Here is a 20,342-nt window from a genome sequence, read left to right on the forward strand (position 1 = left end):
ATTCCAAGTCAGGGCAAATGCCTGGGTTGCGGGCTCAATCCCCAGTAAGGGGTGTGCAGGAGGTAGCCGATCAATAATTCTCTCTCATCATTAATGCTTCTATCTCTTTTTCTCCTCTCCCTTCATCTCTAAAATCAATAAAAATATATTTAAAAACAAATGAACACTGTAAACAAGTCAAGATAGAAGAAAAAGGCAACAAAAAACAAAACAAAATAAAAACACAGAACTAGGACTAGAGTAAATAAAAAATAGTAAAATACCAGACTTATAAAATTACATATCCACAAGTACCTTAAATGTAAATGGGATAAATATGCCACATAACACATAAACCTACAAGAAGCTCACTTCAAATTTAATGACCTAAGTAAGTTGAAAGTAAAAAGATGGAAAAAGATGTACCATGTAAAAACACTTTTAAAAAAGCAAAAGTGATATACTGATATTTCATAAAGTAACTTCAGGGCAAAGAAGGGACTATCAGAGCCAGACAGTGACTTAACTGAACTCTAAGACTTAAAATTTTATGTGCTACCCTGACATCTTTGAGCCTCATAGGCCCCAAAGGCCTAGCTGTGAGTAGGCCTGCCAGATATTCTTCCACCCTATGAAAAAAGATCCCCATCCTCCTAGTTCCTTTATCAGTTGAACCAGCTGCACCTCATCTAGTCCTCAACCTAACAGGTTTCACTTCACCCCTCTGCCAGACCATGAATTTATTCATCTTCCAGAGGAAACCAGTGGTCATCCGTGCTTTTCAGTACAAAGCTTGCCTCCCAAATGCAATTGCTGTAAGGCATGCAGTGTCTTTTTCCGTCAAGCTCTGGGTGTATATGACTAACAAACCACAGTTGTCCTCATCTGTCCAGTGTCAGGTGTTGGCTGTTCGACCATAACCCATAACTCTAGGGCTAGAATCCCTCCTTCACCAATGGACTGAATAAAAGGAGACCATCCTATATAATAAAAGCCTAATATGCTAAGTGTCCGGTTGACTGGTTGGCCATTCAACCAATCAAAGCATGTTAATGATATGCCACTCAACCACTCACTATGATGTGCACTGACCACCAGGGAGCAGACAGTTGACCGGTTGACCAGTTGCTATGACATGCACTGACCACTAGGGGGCAGACGGCCCGACCAGTAGGTTAGCTTGCTGCTGGGGTCCGGCCGATTGGGACTGAGCGAGACGGGCTGGACACGCCCTGGAGCCCTCCCATAGTCCTTCCCTGGATGGCTAACCTCCTGCGTCTTTCCCCGACCCCGATCGTGCACCAGACCTCTAGTCTATATATATAAAAGCCTAAGTGACTGGAACATGGGAATGACCCGTCGCTATGACACGCACTGACCACCAGGGGGCAGACGCTCAACACAGGAGCTGCCCCCTGGTGGTCAGTGCGCTCCCATAGCCAACCTCCCATGGCCGGCCAACCTCCCCTGGTCCCTCCCCCAATCCGGCAGGAAGGCCCCAAATGGCCCTGATTGCCGGCCACACCTAAGGACCCCCCCATGCACAAATTTCGTGCACCAGGCCTCTAGTAACATATAATGACAAAAGGATCAACCTGCCTGGGAGATGTAACGATCCTAAATGTGTATGAACCAAACAGAGCCTCAAATATAGGAAGGAAAAACTGATTTAGCTGAGAGAAGCGATGGATAAAACTACAATTACACTTGGCAACTTCAACATCCTCCTCTCAGCAACTGATAAAACTAGACAGAAAAATCAACAAAGATACAAAAGACTTGAACAACACAGTCAACCCATCAGAATATAACTCACACATACAGAACATTCTACCCACCAACAGCAGAATACATAATGTTTAAAACACCCACAGCACATCTACCAAGTAGGGCATATTCTGGGTAATAAAGCAAATTGCAACAAACCTAAGTAGTTTGAAATCATAAGAGTACTGTCTTAGAATATAATTTAAGTATACTGGAAATCAATAACAGAAAGACAACAGGAAAATTTCTAAACATTTGATAATTAAACAACACACTTGTAAAATAATGCATGGGTCAAAGAGAAGTCACAAAGGAGATATAACAATGCATAGAACTGAATGAAAATAAAAATACAACTATTATGAAAATTTGTGGAGTACAGCTAAGCAGTGCTGAGAGGGAATTTACAGCACTAAATGCTCACATTAAGAATGAGACAAGTTCTCAAACCAATAACCTAAGACAACCTTAAAAGTGCAAAATAATCTAAAACAAGAAAAAAACAGAAATAATAAAGAGCAGAAATCAACAAAATTGAAAATCAGGAGTGCATGCAGCAAGGAGAGGCGTGTGAAGTGGTCTACAACCCAAGGGGAGAGCTCTCATCACACACCAAACCTGCTGGCACCCTGACCTTGACTTGCCTCTAGAACTGTAAAATGAAGAATCATGAATGCAACGATGAACGAAAGGGTATTAATAGGATGCTATGAACATTACACTCAGAATGCCCAAGCTGGCCCTAGCTGGTTTGGCTTAGTGGATAGAGCCTCGGCCTGCAGACTGAAGGGTCCTGGGTTCGATTCCCGTCAAGGGGACATTGTGGAGTTGTGGGCTTGCTCCCCTGTGTGTGTGTGTGGGGGGGCATGCAATTCTCATCATTGATATCCTATCTTTCTCTCCCTCTCCCTTCCTCTCTGAAATCAATAAAAATAAAATAAGTAAATAAAAAGAATGCCCAAGCTGGCTTCTTGGAGAAGGCACTTAATGACTTTCACTTCCCTAATAGGCCTTGATATTCCTTGAAAACAATTCCTACCAAAATTCAGGCAAGATGGAATAGATAACCTAAAGTCCTATAACCAATAAAGAAATAAAATTTGTAATTATAAGCTCCCAAAAAGGAAATTTCCAGGCCCTGACAATTTCACTGGAGAATTTTACCAAACATTTCAAGAATTCATCCTGGATGGTGGGCACATGGTGCAATATCCAGATCTTGTATAGAAAACCACACCTGAAACCTATGTGATCATATTAACCAATGTTAACCAATAAATTTAATTTAAAAAGGAAAAAAAAAATTCATCCCAATTCTAAACAATCTCTCCCAGAAAACAGAAAATATTGGAACACGTTCCAACTCATTTTACGAGACCAGTATTACCCTGATTCTAAAACCAGATGAAGACAGCACAAACAGAAAAACAAACCAACAACATACATACCAATATCTCTCATGAATTCAGGTGTATAATTCAAAAAAATACTTCAAATAAAATTCAACAACTTATAAAAAGAATTAATTGTATGCCTTAACCAAGTGAGATTTATTCCAGGTATGCAAGGCTGGTTCAACATTCAATAATTAATCACGGTAATCCACTATATCAAAAGTGTAAAGAATACAATTCACATGATCCTATCAATTGACACTGACAGGCATTTGACAAAATCCAACACCTATTCATGATTGGAATAAAGAGGAACAGAGCACATAAATACATAATAATAAAAGGCATACAGGTCGAAAAGGAAGATACAATACTGTCCCTGCTTGAGAGAGAACATTATCGGCAATGTAGAAAATCTCAAGCAATCTACAGAAGAAAAAACCCAAAAAAACACCTTCTAGAACTGTTCAGCAGAATAAAAGAAAAACACAAAAATCAATAAAAATCAAATAAATCGAAATGAAATAAGTATAAGCTTATCAAAATATATTCACCATCAGTATGATGAAAATTACAAAGTGCTGATGAAAAAAATCAAAGACTTAATTAAATGGACAGACATACTGTGTTCCTGGATTAGAATACTTAAAATAGTAAAGATTCTCCCCAAACTGAAATTCGTCCAAGGGTGGGGTCCCTAGGCCTGGCTGGCGATCAGGGTCGATTGGGGCCTTCTGGCTGCCGGCTGGGGAATTTCCTCCCACAACCCCTTCCCGCAGTCAGCCCTGTCTTCCTGCCAGCTGCCGGCTGGGGAGGAGGGACCCATGGAGGTTGGCCAGCCACGGGAGGTAGGCTGGCTGCAGGAGCACACTGACCACCAGGGGGCAGCCCCTGCGTTGAGCGTCTGTCCCCTGGTGGTCAGTGTGTGTCATAGTGACCAGTTCCAGCATTCCAGTCACTTAAGCTTTTTTATATATAGACTAGAGGCCCGGTGCACGAAATTCATGCATGGGGATGGGGGGTGGGAGGTGTGTACCTCAGCCCAGCCTGCACCCTCTTCAATCTGGGACCCCTCAAGTCGGACATCCCTCTCACAATCCAGGACTGCTGGCTCCCAACTGCTCGCCTGCCTGCCTTCCTGATTGCCCCTAACCGCTTCTGCCTGCCAGCCTGATTGATGCCTAACTGCTCCCCTGCCAGCCTATTTGCCCCTAACTGCCGTCCCCTGCAGGCCTGGTCACCCCTAACTGCCCTCCTCTGCAGGCCTGGTCCCCCCCAACTGCTCTCCCCTGCAGGCCTGGGTCTCCCCAATCTGCGCTTCCCTGCATGCCCGGTCACCCCCAACTTCCCTCCTCTGCCGGCTTGGTCCCTCCCAATTGCCCTCCTCTGCTGGCCATCTTGTGGTGGCCATCTTGTGTCCACATGGGGGCAGCAATCTTGTGTATTGGTCAATCTGCATATTACTCTTTTATTAGATAGAATAGAGGCCTGGTGCATGGGTGGGAGCCAGCTGGTTTGCCCTGAAGGGTGTCCCGGATCAGGGTGGGGGTTCCCTTGGGGCGTGGGGTGGCCTGGGCGAGGGGCCTGTAGTGGTTTGCAGGCCAGCCACGCCCCCTGGTGACCCAAGCGGAGGCCCTGGTATCTGGGGTTTATTTATCTTCTACAAGTGAAACTTTGTAGCCTGGAGCAGAGCCAAGCCTTCTGCTTGGTCAGTGGCAGCAGCCATTTCTATTGGGGTTTATGTATCTTCTATAATTGAAACTTTGTAGCCTTAAGTGGAGGCCTGGGCAGGCCAGGGTGTGCGGAAAGCTTGGCTTTCTCCATTGCCGGGGGCAACCCTAGCCTCTAGCTCTTTCCAGCTCTGTGGCTGCTGCCATTTCTGTTTGGATTTGTTTACTTTCTATAATTGAAATTTTGTAGCTTTGAGTGGAGGAGGCCTAGGCCGGCAAGGGCAGGCGGAAAGCTTGGCTTCCTCCAATGCCTGGGAAACCCAAGCCTCCCTCCTGCTCTCTGTGGCTGTAGCCATCTTAGTTGGGTTTATTTGCATATTTGCTCCTGATTGGCTGGTGGGCGTGGCTTGTGGGTGTCACAGAGTGATGGTTAATTTGCATATTACTCTTTTCTTAGATAGGATATTAACTTTTTATTCTAAGTGTTTTATTCTAAGTGATAAGTGCATGCTTCCTTTATCATTAAAAAGAAAAATGTAAATGTTGAGTACATTTTTCACACAGAAAAATCTATTTTTAACGAATACATGATAAAATTTATGAAAAGTTTCCCACTTTTCTTCAAGGTCTTTATCTAATTAGTCAGTTAACCAGGGAGAGAAAATAATGTCACCATGGAAGAAGAACCAGAATATTACCCATAACTCTGTCAGTGTTCCCCAAAGCATTTTACAGTTGACTATTTTCGATCACTAAAATATGGAGGAACTTTTAAAGAAGGTAATCTTTGTTGAAAAACATAGCCCTTTGCCTGGCCAGTGTGGTTCAGTGGTTGAGAGTTTGAACCAGGAGGTCATGGTTCGATTCCCAGTCAGGGAGTATGCCTGGGTTGCAGGCTCAATTCCTAATCAATGATTCTCTTATCATTGATGTTTCGCTCTCTCGTTCTCTCTCTCTCTCTCAAATCAATAAAAAAATATTTTTTTAAATAAATAAAAATTTTAAAAAGCTTAAAAAAGAAAAAGGATACATCCCTTTACTTACCATCTTCTGCTAAGATCTTGGCGGCATCTTTATCCTCTTCCCACTTCCCAGTCACGAAGCAATCTCTGATACTGTTCATAACCTTACACAGAAACATCAGCACTTAATTAGACAGGGTAAGTCCTATTAGCCACTGACCTCATAAATAAACAGATATTTACTAATTCAACAGATTTTCAAAGTTTATTAGTGTTCTTAAGGCAATGCAGTTAAACAGCATTTTTAACTTACTATTTGCTACTCCAGACTTATTGTGGCTGTTTGGCTTTCAACTGAATCATATTTCTGGTTATGAGTCATGTTTTTCATACACAACCTAATTCTCAAAAAGTAGCCTTGAGGCTAGCATGATTACAATGCATGCAAAAGCAAGTCTATTCATTTACTCATTCCTTCATGCCTACACTCACTCACTAAACATTTACTGAACACATCTATTTTATGCCAAGAAGTTCTGTAGGCAAGCTGTTCCCAGATGATCCTTATTTCACTAAGCTTAATAACTGACTTAGAGGAACCAAAGACCAAACAAATTCTTAAAAAAATTAGAACCTCCATGAAAAGCACACAACTGACTAGGAACAGAAGGAAACTTCCTCAACATGATAAAGGACATCCATGAAAAACTCACCACTAGCATCATATTTAATGATGAAAGACTGAGAGCTTTCCCTTTAAGATCAGGAATAGGAAAGTCTATCTGCTCTCACTTCTATTCAACATTGTACTAGATGTGCTAGCCACGGCAATTAGGCAATAAATTGACATAAAAGGCATCCAGTTTAGAAAGGAAAACTGTCTCTATTCACAGGTGATATAATCTGGTTTACAAAAAATCCTAAGGAATCCACTGAAAAACTATCAGAACTAATCAATCAATGAGGTCAGCAAGGTTGTAAAATACTAGGTTAATATAGAACAATAAATTTCATTTCTCTATATTAGGAATAAAAAATCCAAAAAATGATGAGAAAACAGTTCCTTTTATAATAGCATCAAAAAGAATAAGATGCTATGAATACATTCAACCAAAGCTTATACTCTGATAACTACAAAACATTCTTGAAAGACATTTAAAATCCAAATAAATAGAAAGGCATCCCATGTTAATGGATCAGAAAACTTAATATTGCTAAGATAGCAACACTTTCTAAAGTATAGATTCAGTACAATCCCTGTCAGAATCCCAGCTGGTCCTTTGTAGAAATGGCAAAGCTGATCTTAAAATACAGAAAACCCAAGAGATCCAGAATAGATCAAACAACTTAAAAAGAAAACAAAGCTGGAAGATTCACACTTCTCAATTTCAAAACTTACTATGAAAGGACGGTAATCAAAACAGGATTGTGCTGGCACAAGGAATGACATAGATCAATGGAATACAATTAAGAGTCCATATATATAAGCCCACAAATCTATGGTCAAGTGATTTTTTTTGCCCAGGGTGCCAAGACAAGGCAATGGGAAAGAAACAGTCTTTTCAACAAATAGTGTTAGGACAACTGATTTCCATATGCAAAAGAATAAGTCATATTCATCTCACACCAAGTACAAAAATTAAATACAACTAAAAATTTAGTTCTTCTGTCCCACTAGACATATAAAGTGCTCAACAGCCACAATAGCCACATTGGACAGTTCATATATAAATTATTTCCATCATCACAGAGTTCTATTGCTATTTCTCTGTACCACTCTATAGGAAACACAGAGGACAGAGGAGCCTGATAAACTGCACACAGGGTTACAATGGAATTCATAAAGTCCATAATATGAGAAACTACACACCAAATACTTGGTTTCTTAAACAAATTAAATGGAAGGGGAGGGGAAGAAGGGCAGAGAAAAGGATCGTATATTTAAAGTTTTAAAAAGCACAGTGAGCAGGCTAGGAGGGGTCAATGGGGGAGTAAGGGGGACATATGTAATACTTTCAACAATAAAGATTTTTTAAAAAAAGGCACAGTGAAAAACAACCCCCCAAAAAACCTGGTAAAAGTAAACTATGGTGTTTATGATGCAAACTTAGAGGACGAAATGATGGAGATGATTACCACAGAGTCATGTTCCTTCTGCAAGGAAGGGAAGGACCATGACTAGGATGGGCACATGGTGGTCACAAGAGTCCTCACCTAGTAACCCATTCATTAAGTTAACAACTATTTTATGTGGTCTTCTAAAATCTGTATTAAATTTTACCATAAAAAATGGTTATGGTTAATACATTTCATCAAGTACATAAATGCTAATCAGTAAATTATAATAGCAATGTGATAATAAATGACTGGAGCTCTCTGAGGAGTGACATTTTATGATCAAAAGAAGCCAGCTTGGGAAGATCAGAAAAACATTCCAGAAGAGAAAACAGAGGGGAGTAAGCCTAGCAAGTCTGAGAACTGAATGAATTCCAGTGTAATCAGAGAGTGGTGAATAAGAAAGAAAATTTACCATCAGTGTAATACATTCATGTTTATAAACAGCAGAAATTACAACTGCTAACTGAGGGACACTAGATTCATTCAAATTATAAAATAAAATATTTTAAATGTATAAAATTTATTTGCAATGCTTCAAATACTGTCCATACTAAAAGCTGAACATTTTCCTTTTCTCCATAACACAGGCACATGGTCTAAAGGTTAGACTCTAACCAAACTCAGAACATTTCATTGTTTAGGATGCATGAAATACACTCCAACATCTGAGAAAATATCCTGTTATCTTATAAAGTAATAGGTGGGCAACATTAAAATCACATGATCTTCTTTTAGAACAATTTTCTCATAAATCAAACATACTATTCATATTCAGTCTTACCTCCTCTAAATCCCAATCATGGGGCACCTCCAAGTGAAATCTGGAGCAGTCCAAAGAGTCAGCCTTGTACTTAGACTCTCTGGCAGGCTGGCTGACACGAAACAACCCTCCAAGCTCCTCCCTGGCCTCATCTTCTTCTTCATTATCCTCTGTCACTAAAGAGACCACCAAGATGGAAAAGGGAGAACAAGTCAACACCCTAGAGGACTTGGGACTGAGGGTCCCGTTTGTGGTAGGAATGGTGGCGCCCCTGAGCACCTGAGTCAGAGAGAAGCCAGGGAACTGCTGCTGACATGTCAGGAAGACTTCTATCTTCCTGCACTCAGCAGCAAAGAGTCCACTGAGGAGGGAGAGTAACAGGGGTTGGGGCAGGGAAGGAATTTACAGGCAGAACTCTCAGTTATCACAGTTCCTCTGGAGGAATGCTGAGTCCCTAGTCACTAAGAGAACTTAAGCAAAAGCTGACTGGAAGCCAGTCCACACCCACCTGCTGATTCAATGCTCCTAGCTCACATAACACTTTTGGCCTTGTTCTAATCACGTACTAACTAGGGACCACAATGTAAAGTTCACCACTTTGTTTTCTTGGCACTAAATTCTACCATATAAGAAATTCTCATAAAAGACTTTGTATAGAGGAGACAAAATGACATAATGAAGACTATTCTCATCAAAAGTTTTATGGCAAACCCAGAAATCTATTTCATAGGACCAATTTATGGTACTCATAAACTGAAGATTAAAAACATCTGCCAAATGCAAACTATGATAGACAGAAATATCTTATAGATATCACAAGTAGCATTCAAACCTCCAACCAATTTCCTCACTGCCTTTCCAGAAATAGCCTAAGAAACTACGATGCTTCTAGATATGAACCAGAGCTTTTACCTGTCCCATAAATCAGCTTTTGGAGATTTGGTGTTGCTTGCTGCTGCCTCAGGAAAGCCTCAGCTGCCTTCCGGGAAAGGTCTTCCTTCCATTTGAGGGCACCTGGAAGGACCAATGCCAACATCAATTAAGGCTGTTTATCTGTCGTCTCTACTTCAAGCTCACTGCCCATTCACCCTGAAATCCTTTTTTGAAGTATAATATTTGAAGTTAACAAATATCCAAACCAGCAGACCCCCAAATATAGACATTTTATTTGTAAAACTAGAGGCCCAATGCACGAAATTCATGCAACAGTAGGCCTTCCTTACCCCTGCTGCCAGCACTGGCTTCCCACTGGCACCCGGGACTCAGGCTTCCCTCCGGCACCCAGGACCCGGGCTTCCCTCCGGCACCCAGGACCTGGGCTTCCCTCCGGCACCCAGTCTTCCCTTGGCACCCGGGACCCAGGCTTCCCTCAGGCAGCCGGCAGGCACCCAGGACCCGGGCTTCCCTCACTGTCCCGGCTTCATCCAGAAGGTCATCTGGGCTGATTAGCATATTACGCTTTTATTATTATAGAAGACATGTCAGTGCCAAGTTTATAAGGGCAGTTAAATTTAGGCATACCTGAAGTTTCTGTGGAATAATTACTTGCTTCCTTGTACTCTTCTTCCTCTTTGAGTAAGTCTTCTATATCACTGGTCTCATCAATTAAGCTCTCTGACCCCCGTTTCTGACCACTGACCACTTGAGAAGGCTTTGGAAACTTCTTCCTAACAAGCGCTTCATTTTCTGAGTCCTTTTCCTCTGTACTGAGAGAGGAGCTTCCTTCAGATTCATCTTCAGATGCAAATGCCTCTTCAGCTGTGCAATGACCGGAATCTGAAGTAGTGAGGGCTGCTTTTTTCATTGTCTTCTCCAGATTCAAACGGTCACTCAGACCATTACTGTGTAAAAGACCTGCCTTACTGCCTTTTTCTATAGCCTTAGATTCTAAATTATCCCTCTCTCCTGCAGTGGAGCCCTCTTCTTCACTGCTTTCATCAGCTTCCTCTACTTCTCCTTCATCCCCTGAGCTCCTCTCCAGGTCATCATCACTGTCAGCAAATGCTGGCAAGTCGATCTCGGTGTCTTCTTCCATCTCAAGTCTCTGCCGTTTGGCACCTTTGTCAGCCATATACACTTTACCGGTCACTTCAGCATCTTCTTCCTCTTCTGTTTCATCACTAGAGCTATTTTCCAACCTGTCACCTTCAGACATTTCTTCATCATCTTCAGGATCACTATCCCCAGACTCATCCTCCTCGCCTGCAAAAACGGCTTTTCGACGTACTCGACCAGTTTTTAAATCCACCTGCTTTTCCTCTTTTGGCATCCACAGCCTATATTACCAAGTAAAGCAAAATAATTCAACATGTAAAACAATCTGCTATCTAGAAATGGCAAGTCAATAAATATACAAAGCAGAAAATACTGTCAAAGGATGGTTTTAAATGACATAGCACAGAAAGGAATGATTTAATAAATACTATAATAGTAAGCAAACTCATACGCAATTCCCTAACAACACTTAAAAAAAAAAAAAAGACTAATTTTAGGGAAAAACTGTTCAAAATGGAAGCAAGTACTTAATAGATCTTTTAGAAGACCGACTACTTCCAAGCTTGAACCAGATGATCCTTAGAAAAATGGCTAGCTACAGGTCCGAGGCAGGGAAAGTACAATAGCCTGGAACATCCTGTTGTGTCAGCAGCCAGCAAGTGCTCAAAGAGCAAAAGAAATGTGCCAAAACGACACGAGACAGACTAAAAGGACAACATAGGCACAGAAAGAATAATGATAGTAACAGGATAATAAGTGAAATAAACAAAAAATGTCCATTGTCAAGTGATACTAAAATAAAGAAGTAGAAATGAAAGCTCCCTGTTAAAGCATGCCAGCTAACAAATTAAGAATACTGCCATTTTGCCCTGGCCGGGTGGCTTGGTTGATTGGGGCATCGTCCCATACACCAAAAGGTTGCCGGTTTGATCCCTGATGGGGAGGCAAACAATAGATGTTTTTTTCACATCAATGTCTCTTTCTCTTTCTCTCTTTCTCTCTCTCTCTCTCTCTCTCTCTCTCTCTCTCTCAATGAAAAAATATCCTCGGATGAGGATTTAAAAAAGAAAGAAAAAATATTGCCATTTTGAAATCACCAATGCAATACTTGATAAAGAATCATCATCAACATGCTAAATCCAGTCCTGGCTGGTGTGGCTCACTTGGGTGTCATCCATGCACTGAAAGGTTGCCAGTTCAATTCCCAGTCAGGGCACATGCTGGGGTTGCAGGGTCGATCCCCAGTAGGGGGTGTGCAGAAGGCAGCCAATCGATGTTTTTTTTTTCCTCTCTCTCTCATGCTCCCTTCCTCTGTCCTTAAAAATCAATAAAAAAATCTTTAAAAAAAATGCTAAATTCACGAGATAAAATAAAAACTTATGAAGCTTTTATTTGATGTAGTTTATATAAAATTGTGAAAAAAATACTAAAAATTGTACTAAGAGAGATTGTATAAGTTAGATATACCAATAACAGTGATGACTATATAAAAAGACTATAGAAAAAAGAAATGCTCACAATATACAGAGAAATTTTATATGATCATGACTGTAACTACGTTAGAGTGTCCATGTAGACAAGGATGACCAGATACTTAAAAATGAAAATAGCTAGTAACACTGACCATAATAGGGATCTTTAATACTTGTTATGTGCATCATGCTAAATAGTTTATGTACACTATTGCATTTAATAATCATAACTACTATGAGATTATAAAATTGAGGCTTAGAGATGTTTTCCCCAAATAGTAGAACTGTTGCACTCAACTACCATGCTATACCATCTGCTAGTTAAGAGGCAGATGATTTTTTTTTCTTCATTTGTATTTATAACTAGAGGCATGATGCACAAAATTCGTGCAAGGGGCTTGGACCTCGCAGCCATGGCGGCTTGTCTCGGCCCTCGCAACCCCGCAACTCAGGCTTCGTCCAGAAGGTCGTTTGGCTGTCTGGTCTAATTAGCATATTATGCTTTTATTATAGACTAGAGGCCCAGTGCACAAAATTTGTGCACAAGGGGCACGGGAAGGGGGGGTGGTGGGTGTCCCTAGGCCCAGCCTGCACCCTCTTGTAATCCGGGACCCCTCAGGGGATGTCTGACTGCCGGTTTAGGCCCGATCCCTGTGGTCCTAAACCGGCAGTCAGACATTCCTCTCCCAATCCAGGACTGCTGGCTCCTAACCGCTCGCCTGCCTGCCTGATTGCCCCTAACCACTTGCCTGCCTGCCTGATCGCCCTTAACCGCTTCTGCTCGGTCCCCACCGCTGCAGCTTGGTCCAGAAGGACATCGGAATGACGTCTGGAAGGTCATTCAGCTATCCGGTCTAATTAGCATATTATGCCTTTATTATTATAGACTAGGGGCCCGGTGCACGAAATTCGTGCACTGGGGAGGGGTCCCTTAGCCCAGCCTGCCCCCTCTCACATACTGGAAGCCCTCAGGGGATGTCCTACTGATGGCTTAGGCCTGCTCCCCATTGGGAGTGGACCTAAGCCACTGTCTGGCCTCCCTTTGTGGGAGGTGACCGGGCTGATCAGGGGAAGGTGCCAATCCCATCACCCCACTGCTGCAGCCACTGCCAGTCACCGCAGGCGCCAAGGTATTTTCATCAACACAGACTCCAGTCCCTTCACCATGAAAAAATGACAACTTTCTTCAGGCATTTTCAAGATGTGTCTTTCATAAGATATGACATTTCTTTATTTTTCTTTTTTATCCTCACCTGAGGATATGTTTCCATTGATTGTTTTCCCCCTTACCTCTGATTCCAGGCTCGGCCCCTTCCCAAGCCTAAAGCCTCCGCCCGAGGCTTTAGGCTTGGGAAGGGGGGCCCCCCCGCCCCTCCAATGGCTGGCTGGGAGTGACCTAGGTGCCGAGGAGGTTCCCGGGACCCAGGTATGTATGCAAATTAACTGCCACCTTTGTTGGGTTAATTTGCATACTCACTCTGATTGGCTGTGGGTGTAGCAGAGGTACAGTCAATTTACATGTTTCTCTATTATTAGGTAAGATAAGCTATAAACTAGATAATCTCAATCTTTTTCAGAATGATTTGTATTGGGAATCACAAATTACTACAATAAAACTAAAACTATGTACAAGGTATACAAATTCCCAACCCAGACTGAAAATAATTTGTATAAGCCACACATTAGTGGAAATCACCCCACAGGAGATACAACAACACAATGTAAGTAACACTTTCAGAGATAAAATGTGTGGCTTCTGGACAGCCATGTGCACAAGCTCCCTGACTCTGCTTGCTCCACTATTTTGACCACTAAAAGGAAGCTAAGTGGCCTCAGGTCTCCTAAGAAGCAATCTATGAAAAATGTTTTGTGATAGTTGAGGAATGTTCTGGGTCTGTTAAAAACAGAATTCTCCATATTGTTTTAAGAAATGCCATGTAAAAAAAAAGTCATGTGATGTGACCTAGGGGAAGAGCCCTCAGAAACATATGCACATACAAAGCAAAGCAAAACAAAACGCCCTGGAATGAATCCCACCAAAATGTGTTATGATAGCAGTTATGGGTGATAGAATCTTCTGTAGCAGAATTTTTTTAAATTAAAAATAGAAAAATAGCCAACTTACCCTTGATTATCTATATCCTCTGACCCCAGTGGTTTGGAATCAGAAAAAAGTGTCACTCTACTTGAAGCCATCTTGGCATCAATAGTGGAATGGGTGGAAATGAGACTCTGGACCAGTTCATGGGTGGGACTCGCCTCATCCTGCCAAGGCAACCAAGAAAAGGAAAGTGAGGAATGCACAAGGATTGTGAATAGAGACACACTGGTTTCAATTACTTTCTCAAAATTACCCTAAACACAGCTCCTGAAAACCCTTCTTCCTGCCTCAAAAAGAAAAGAAAATTCTTATTGAATTCTGTCTTCATTAAACTTTTTCAAAGTTCACGGAGTACATATATTTTGCTAGAAAAACTTGAGGTGCTGAAGCTACAGAATGTACTCACTTTAGCCCAATTAAATCCCATTTCAGAACAGTAAAAGAAATAAAAATCTGGAATCCGTTAAGAAAAATATTGCTACCTTTGATACAAAAATTTCACTTCAAAGAATTTACTGCATAGGAAGATCCCTCCCAGTGAGCAAAGCTACATGTACGAGGTCTCACTGCATCACCGTTCAAACTAGGGGACAAGCGGTGAGCCCATCAGCACTCCGAAGACTGCTTCAGTAAATGAGGTGTATCCATACAATGAAATACTACACAACTGTCAACAGACAGAAATAGCTCTACAAATACTAACAGGGAACAACAGAATCACATATTCCTAAGTGCCAAATCTTATAAAAGCATTTATAGTTAGATCCCATATAATATTACTTCTCGTTCTCATACACACAGATACATTATAGCATTTACAGATAATATGTAATAATCTAAATAAACATACGTTTAGAGAGAAAACAAAAGACCAGAGAGAGCTGGAGCTAGAAAACACACTGATTTTATATAAGGAGAGGTGCAAGTCAGGCACCACGCTGCTTCCAGTGCTCATGTTGGGAGATGTGGGATCCTGTGCATCTTGCAGCAGGGAGGTACAGGGGACATGACTTTTACTTTCTGCTTAGTGCGGTTAAATATGCTGCATATTTACAATAGGCATTATCATAAATATGAATACAGATTACAAAACTCCAATTATATGCCTGTGACTGCCCTCACCGATTCCTGGAAGCCATGGCTGCCACCAAGGTCGACATAGACAGCATCTTTGTCATACAGCACCCCGCCAACTCCAGAGAGAGGCGCATAAACCAACTTCTCCTTTTCATTTAAGCAGCGCTTCTTTTGCTGTTCAGGAAGGGCACAGGGGTCTGGTAGGAAACTGATGTCACTCACAGCAAAATCTCCTACACCTGGAAGAGAGACAGGAGAATGGCTTCAGCTAACAAATCTACCGGCAGCAGGAATGGCCCCCAGTCGGAAGGAAAGCTTCAACCACACACGACAAGGGCATCCTTGACACTGGCACTGTGTCTCTCCAGCTAACAACAGAGCAAAGGAGACTAGGCAACTCAGTGTTTGCCGGCCAAAGCAGAGCTGAGTTACTCTTAAAACCTCCAGCCGAAACCGGTTTGGCTCAGTGGATAGAGCGTCAGCCTGCGGACTGAAAGGTCCCAGGTTCGATTCCGGTCAAAGGCACGTACCTTGGTTGCGGGCACATCCCCAGTAGGGGGTGTGCAGGAGGCAGCTGATCGATGTTTCTCTCTCATCGATGTTTCTAACTCTCTATCTCTCTCCCTTCCTCTCTGTAAAAAATCAATAAAATATATTTTAAAAAAAACACAAAAAAAACTCCAGCAAGGTGGCTCTACCTTGTTTGGCCAATTTGAAGTTTTCCTCAGAAGATGAAGTCATCTAAAAAATTCTACAAATACAGTACATCTTGCAACGAAAGAATACCTGGCATGTGAATTTGGCTTTTATTTTTCAAATGTGCTCCTCTTAAATAACCATAAAGAGACACTTTTCGGTCACACTTGGCATTTGTTCGGATATCTTCTGGGTTTGTCAAATCTTCCATCCTAGAAAAATAAAACCCAATCACATGGCAGAAATGAACGTCAAAGTTCGTGTACTCCCCTTCACATGTCAGTACAGTAATTCATCATCTTTACTAGTTCACTCAACACGTTTAGAAAATTATAGAAAATACAGAAATAAGGAAGCACAGCTCACCATCTACCAGAGGAAAAGAAGCAAACACATGATTGCACCTTAGGCTCTATGAAATATACATCCCATAAGACCCCAGAAACGGGAAATGCACGTCCCTGCGGTCAGGGAAGCATAGACAACATACCCAGAAGGAACCCTTTATGGAAGAGGATTAAGCTTTGATCTGGGCTTTTTAGTGTGGGTTGGGTTCTGGCAGGTGGAGTAAGGGTACTCAAGGCTGAGAAAACAATATGAAAAAAACAAAAAAACACAAAGGAAGGAAAACACCGGACACACCCGAGTGACTGCAGCCCCAACTTAAGGTTGGAAAAGCAGGTGGAGCCACATTCTGTAGCCTTAAATGCTTCAAAATCCTCACATTTTTCTAAACATTTCATATTTTATTCCCAAAGCCACAGCATCTTTATGTAATGATACAAAAAAAGGAGATATTTTCCCTCAACTACATTTCTCCCTCCACTATTCATAAAGAAGCACAAAGTAAGCTTTATTACTGTTCTTTTTCTAACCTCCTTAGCTTTGAGATATCTGGGCAAGGAAGAAAAAATGACATTCACTTTTTACCTGTCTGCCAGGATATAAGGGTGAGATGTTTGCCATGTCAGAGGCCTAAACTTCATAACTGTAATGAAACGGCCCAGATTGTGAATTTCTTGGTTTTGATATTCTCCATGTACCATTCCAGAAAGGTAGAACAGCTTGGCACCCTAAACATGAAGAAAAAAGAAATTAAATTTCAACTAAATTCTTGTCGATACTGCACTAAAATAAAGGCCTCGAAATAAGCAGCAAGGCTAAGAAAGGGAGACTTCTAGCAAACCACGGTGCCAATGCTTCCCGAACCTCTCCAGTCTCTCAGGAACCATCTTTAGGGCTTCGTAAGGACAGGACTGCAAATACATTTACTTTCAAGACTGCTCTGCAGTCCAGCAGTGGCACCTGTCTGGAGTTGTGCAGTGAGGCTCCTGGGCACAAAGCATCCTGAGACCAATGGGCCGCATCAGTATGAGGGAGGGAGGAGGGGCAGTATGCGTGCACTCGTTCTTGGTCCCGTAACTACGAGAACCTTTGGACGCTCTATTAAGTTGAAAATCCAAGACACTTAGAGCCAGACCTGCCTGGTGCTGGGGGACAGAGACAAATGAGACACACTAAGAGTCTAGTCCAGTGATGGGCAACCTTTTGAGGTTGGTGTGTCAAACTTCGCCAAAAAACTGAGCATAACTCGGGTAGTGTGTCACTTTGAGGAAAAACCTAACTCCAAGACTCTAGTCGCAAATGTTTCATCCCCAGGAGCAGCAAATGTTTCATCCTCGGCATGAGGCCGCGTGTCATCAGAAATGGCTACGCGTGTCAGTGCTGACACGCGTGTCATAGGTTCGCCATCACTGGTCTAGTCTGTCCAGAATAAAGACTACCTCGAGGAAGTATGCCAGGGGCTATCAACAGATATATAGGAGGTGAGTCCTGGGGAGATGCTTGTTAAGATCTCCCACTCATGCAGTTATTTCTAAAGGATTACAGGGTTAGTATTCAATAATTAATTATCTTCCCACCGGGTAGACTTCTGTCCAGAACCTGTGCTTCAATCGCTTCTTCGCCTTCTTCAGCTGCTTATTATACTTGAAGGAATCTAGATGAGTGAGAACGCCCATAATTTTAGGAAAGCCGTGTACTTGACAGATGTTTAGAAACTCAAATGTTTCCATTTCAAACCCGAAGCTGGCATCTATGAGCATCAGAACCTAAAAACAAAAGACAATTATCAAGGAAACTACCCAAAACAGACCATCAGAAAACTAAGGCCTGTGGGCCAAATCCCAGCCAGCACCTATTTCACAACAAAAGTTTTACTGGAATACAGCCATGTTAATTCATTTATGTATTGCCTACACCTGCTTCTTTTTTTTTTAATCTTCACCCAAGGATATTCCCTCCATTGATTTCTAGAGAGTGGGAGGAGGGGGAGAGAGAGAGAAAACATCAACATGGAGACACACTGACTGGTTCTCTTCCACACGCGCCCCTACTGGGGCTGGGGAACCTGCAACCAAGGTACGTGCCTTTGAGAGGAATCGACCCTGAGACCCGTTGGTCTGCGGGCCTACGCTCTAACCACTGAGCACCCGCCAGGGCTCTACACCTGCTTCTAAGCTACAACTGCAAAGTTAAGTAGTTGCAACAGAAACTATGACCCACAAAGCCTAACATATTAACCATCTGGCCCCTTACTGAAAAAAGTGCTAACTCCTGCTCTAGAGTAAATCAAGTGATTATTTAGGGGTAATTATCATAAGAGAAAAAAAATACCTTTGACTTGCTCTAAAGAGCAAACATGAGACAATATCGACCCAGATATAAACTTCCACTTCAGGAATTTTGATGTCTGAGAAATAACTCAGAAAAGGCTGTATCTAATTTAGCCCTTACCTGGAAAAGTTCTTACTTCAAGAAATAAACTGTTTGGCAAGGTGTTTTTAAGCCAAATAACAGGTCTCTCTAACAAAGAAACCAAATCTTTGACATCCAAAAAATGGGAGGAAGTGATAATAAATGAAAAATATAAAAAATTTAGAGAAAACCAAATATTTTTGTTTCAATTTTCTCATATGGAAAACAAGTCTTTTGCTGGGAAGTATGTAGTAGAAAAGCTCTATCATATATATTAATTTGTAACATGCAATTGCTCAGAAACTAAAAATAGAAGGCTACCAGTTTAGAATGGAGTCAAAAGATAATAAAGTTACAAATGGTAATCTATAAGAAAAGATAAGCAGATAAGACCAATTTTTTAAATTTACGACCCTTCAAATAATTTCAGCGTTGACTCCTAGAGACTTCTAGTTTTAAGATATTACATTTCTGTCCTCGTCTTTTTGTAGATAATTAAAAATAATTTTTAGCCCTGTTGGTGTGGCTCAGTAGTTGAGTGTCAACCCATGAACCAGGTCAGTTTGATTCCTGATGGGGCACATGCACAGTGGCCGCCTCAATCCCCAGTAGGGGGCATACAAGAGGCGGCCGATAGATGATTCTGTGTCATTACTGATGTTTCTGGTTCTCTCCCCATCCCTTCCTCTGAAAATCAATAAAAATATATTTTAAAAATATAATAATTTTTAAATACAGAAAAACTTATCTGATTAAATTATGGAACATTCATAATCCTGAACCACAGACTCCATGAAGGTGGGCTGCTGAGCACTGTGGGAAAGTATAGCTGCTGCTGCAGAGCATAGGCAGAGCTGCACAGAGAGCTGAGCGGGCTGGCTGTGGTATCCCCTTATCCCATTTGACAACATGGAGTGACAAGGGGCAAGCAATTAGTTGTACGATCAGAAAAATTGGTGGCAAACATAATCTTTGTCTTAGTAACAACCTTTGCCAACTGAAGATAAATGAAACCTGTATTACTCCTCCAGTGCACACACATATGCATGCAAACATAAATCCGTGTATTATGTATGCCTGCTGTGACTTAGAAGGCTTTATAACAACCCACAGCAGAGCAATCAACAAAAAGTTAAATAAATTATGGTACACACAATGGAATACTCAGTAAGGTTGAGCTACAGTACTTACTTACCTCCAAGAAATGCTAAATGAAAAAAACACAAAGCACCTGAGTATAATAAACACCGTGTGCTTCAAAAGGGTTATATGTGTATGTATAGACATTATCTGGAAGGATGCGCTGTGAGGGAAACTGAGAGAAGCAAGGAAACAGAAAACAAGCATTGTTTGCACCCTGTAGTACAGTTTGAATATTTTATCAAATTCATGTGTTCCTTTTTAAACTTTAAAAAAAAATGTATATGAAAGGCTTATTTCTGAATATGTGTATGCTTTTAAAATTAGGAATTGGGCCCAGCCAGCATGGTTCAGTGGTTGAGCATCGAGGTCACAGTTCAATTTCTGGTCAGGGAACATGCCTGGGTTATGGACTCCATCCCCAGTGTGAGGTGTGCTGGTCTATTATTCTCTC

General features: G+C 41.6%; 1 protein-coding gene across 2 annotated transcripts in view; it reads right to left on the minus strand.

The window, feature by feature from the left end:
• The window catches only part of BMS1 (BMS1 ribosome biogenesis factor), a 59,014-nt gene that overhangs the window by 15,118 nt on the left and 23,554 nt on the right, over positions 1–20,342 (minus strand). For both annotated transcript variants that reach the window (XM_079793578.1, XM_079793577.1), the window contains exons 5-13: positions 17,914–18,102; positions 16,922–17,064; positions 16,082–16,203; positions 15,341–15,534; positions 14,243–14,382; positions 10,172–10,926; positions 9,563–9,664; positions 8,672–8,826; positions 5,855–5,936 (exon numbers count right to left, since the gene is read on the minus strand). In XM_079793578.1, the coding sequence (XP_079649704.1) occupies positions 5,855–5,936; positions 8,672–8,826; positions 9,563–9,664; positions 10,172–10,926; positions 14,243–14,382; positions 15,341–15,534; positions 16,082–16,203; positions 16,922–17,064; positions 17,914–18,102 (1,882 nt within the window). The remainder of the gene's footprint in view (positions 1–5,854; positions 5,937–8,671; positions 8,827–9,562; positions 9,665–10,171; positions 10,927–14,242; positions 14,383–15,340; positions 15,535–16,081; positions 16,204–16,921; positions 17,065–17,913; positions 18,103–20,342) is intronic.

Source organism: Cnephaeus nilssonii (genome assembly GCF_951640355.1).
Source record: "Cnephaeus nilssonii genome assembly, chromosome: 16".
In the NCBI taxonomy this organism is placed as follows: domain Eukaryota; kingdom Metazoa; phylum Chordata; class Mammalia; order Chiroptera; family Vespertilionidae; genus Cnephaeus; species Cnephaeus nilssonii.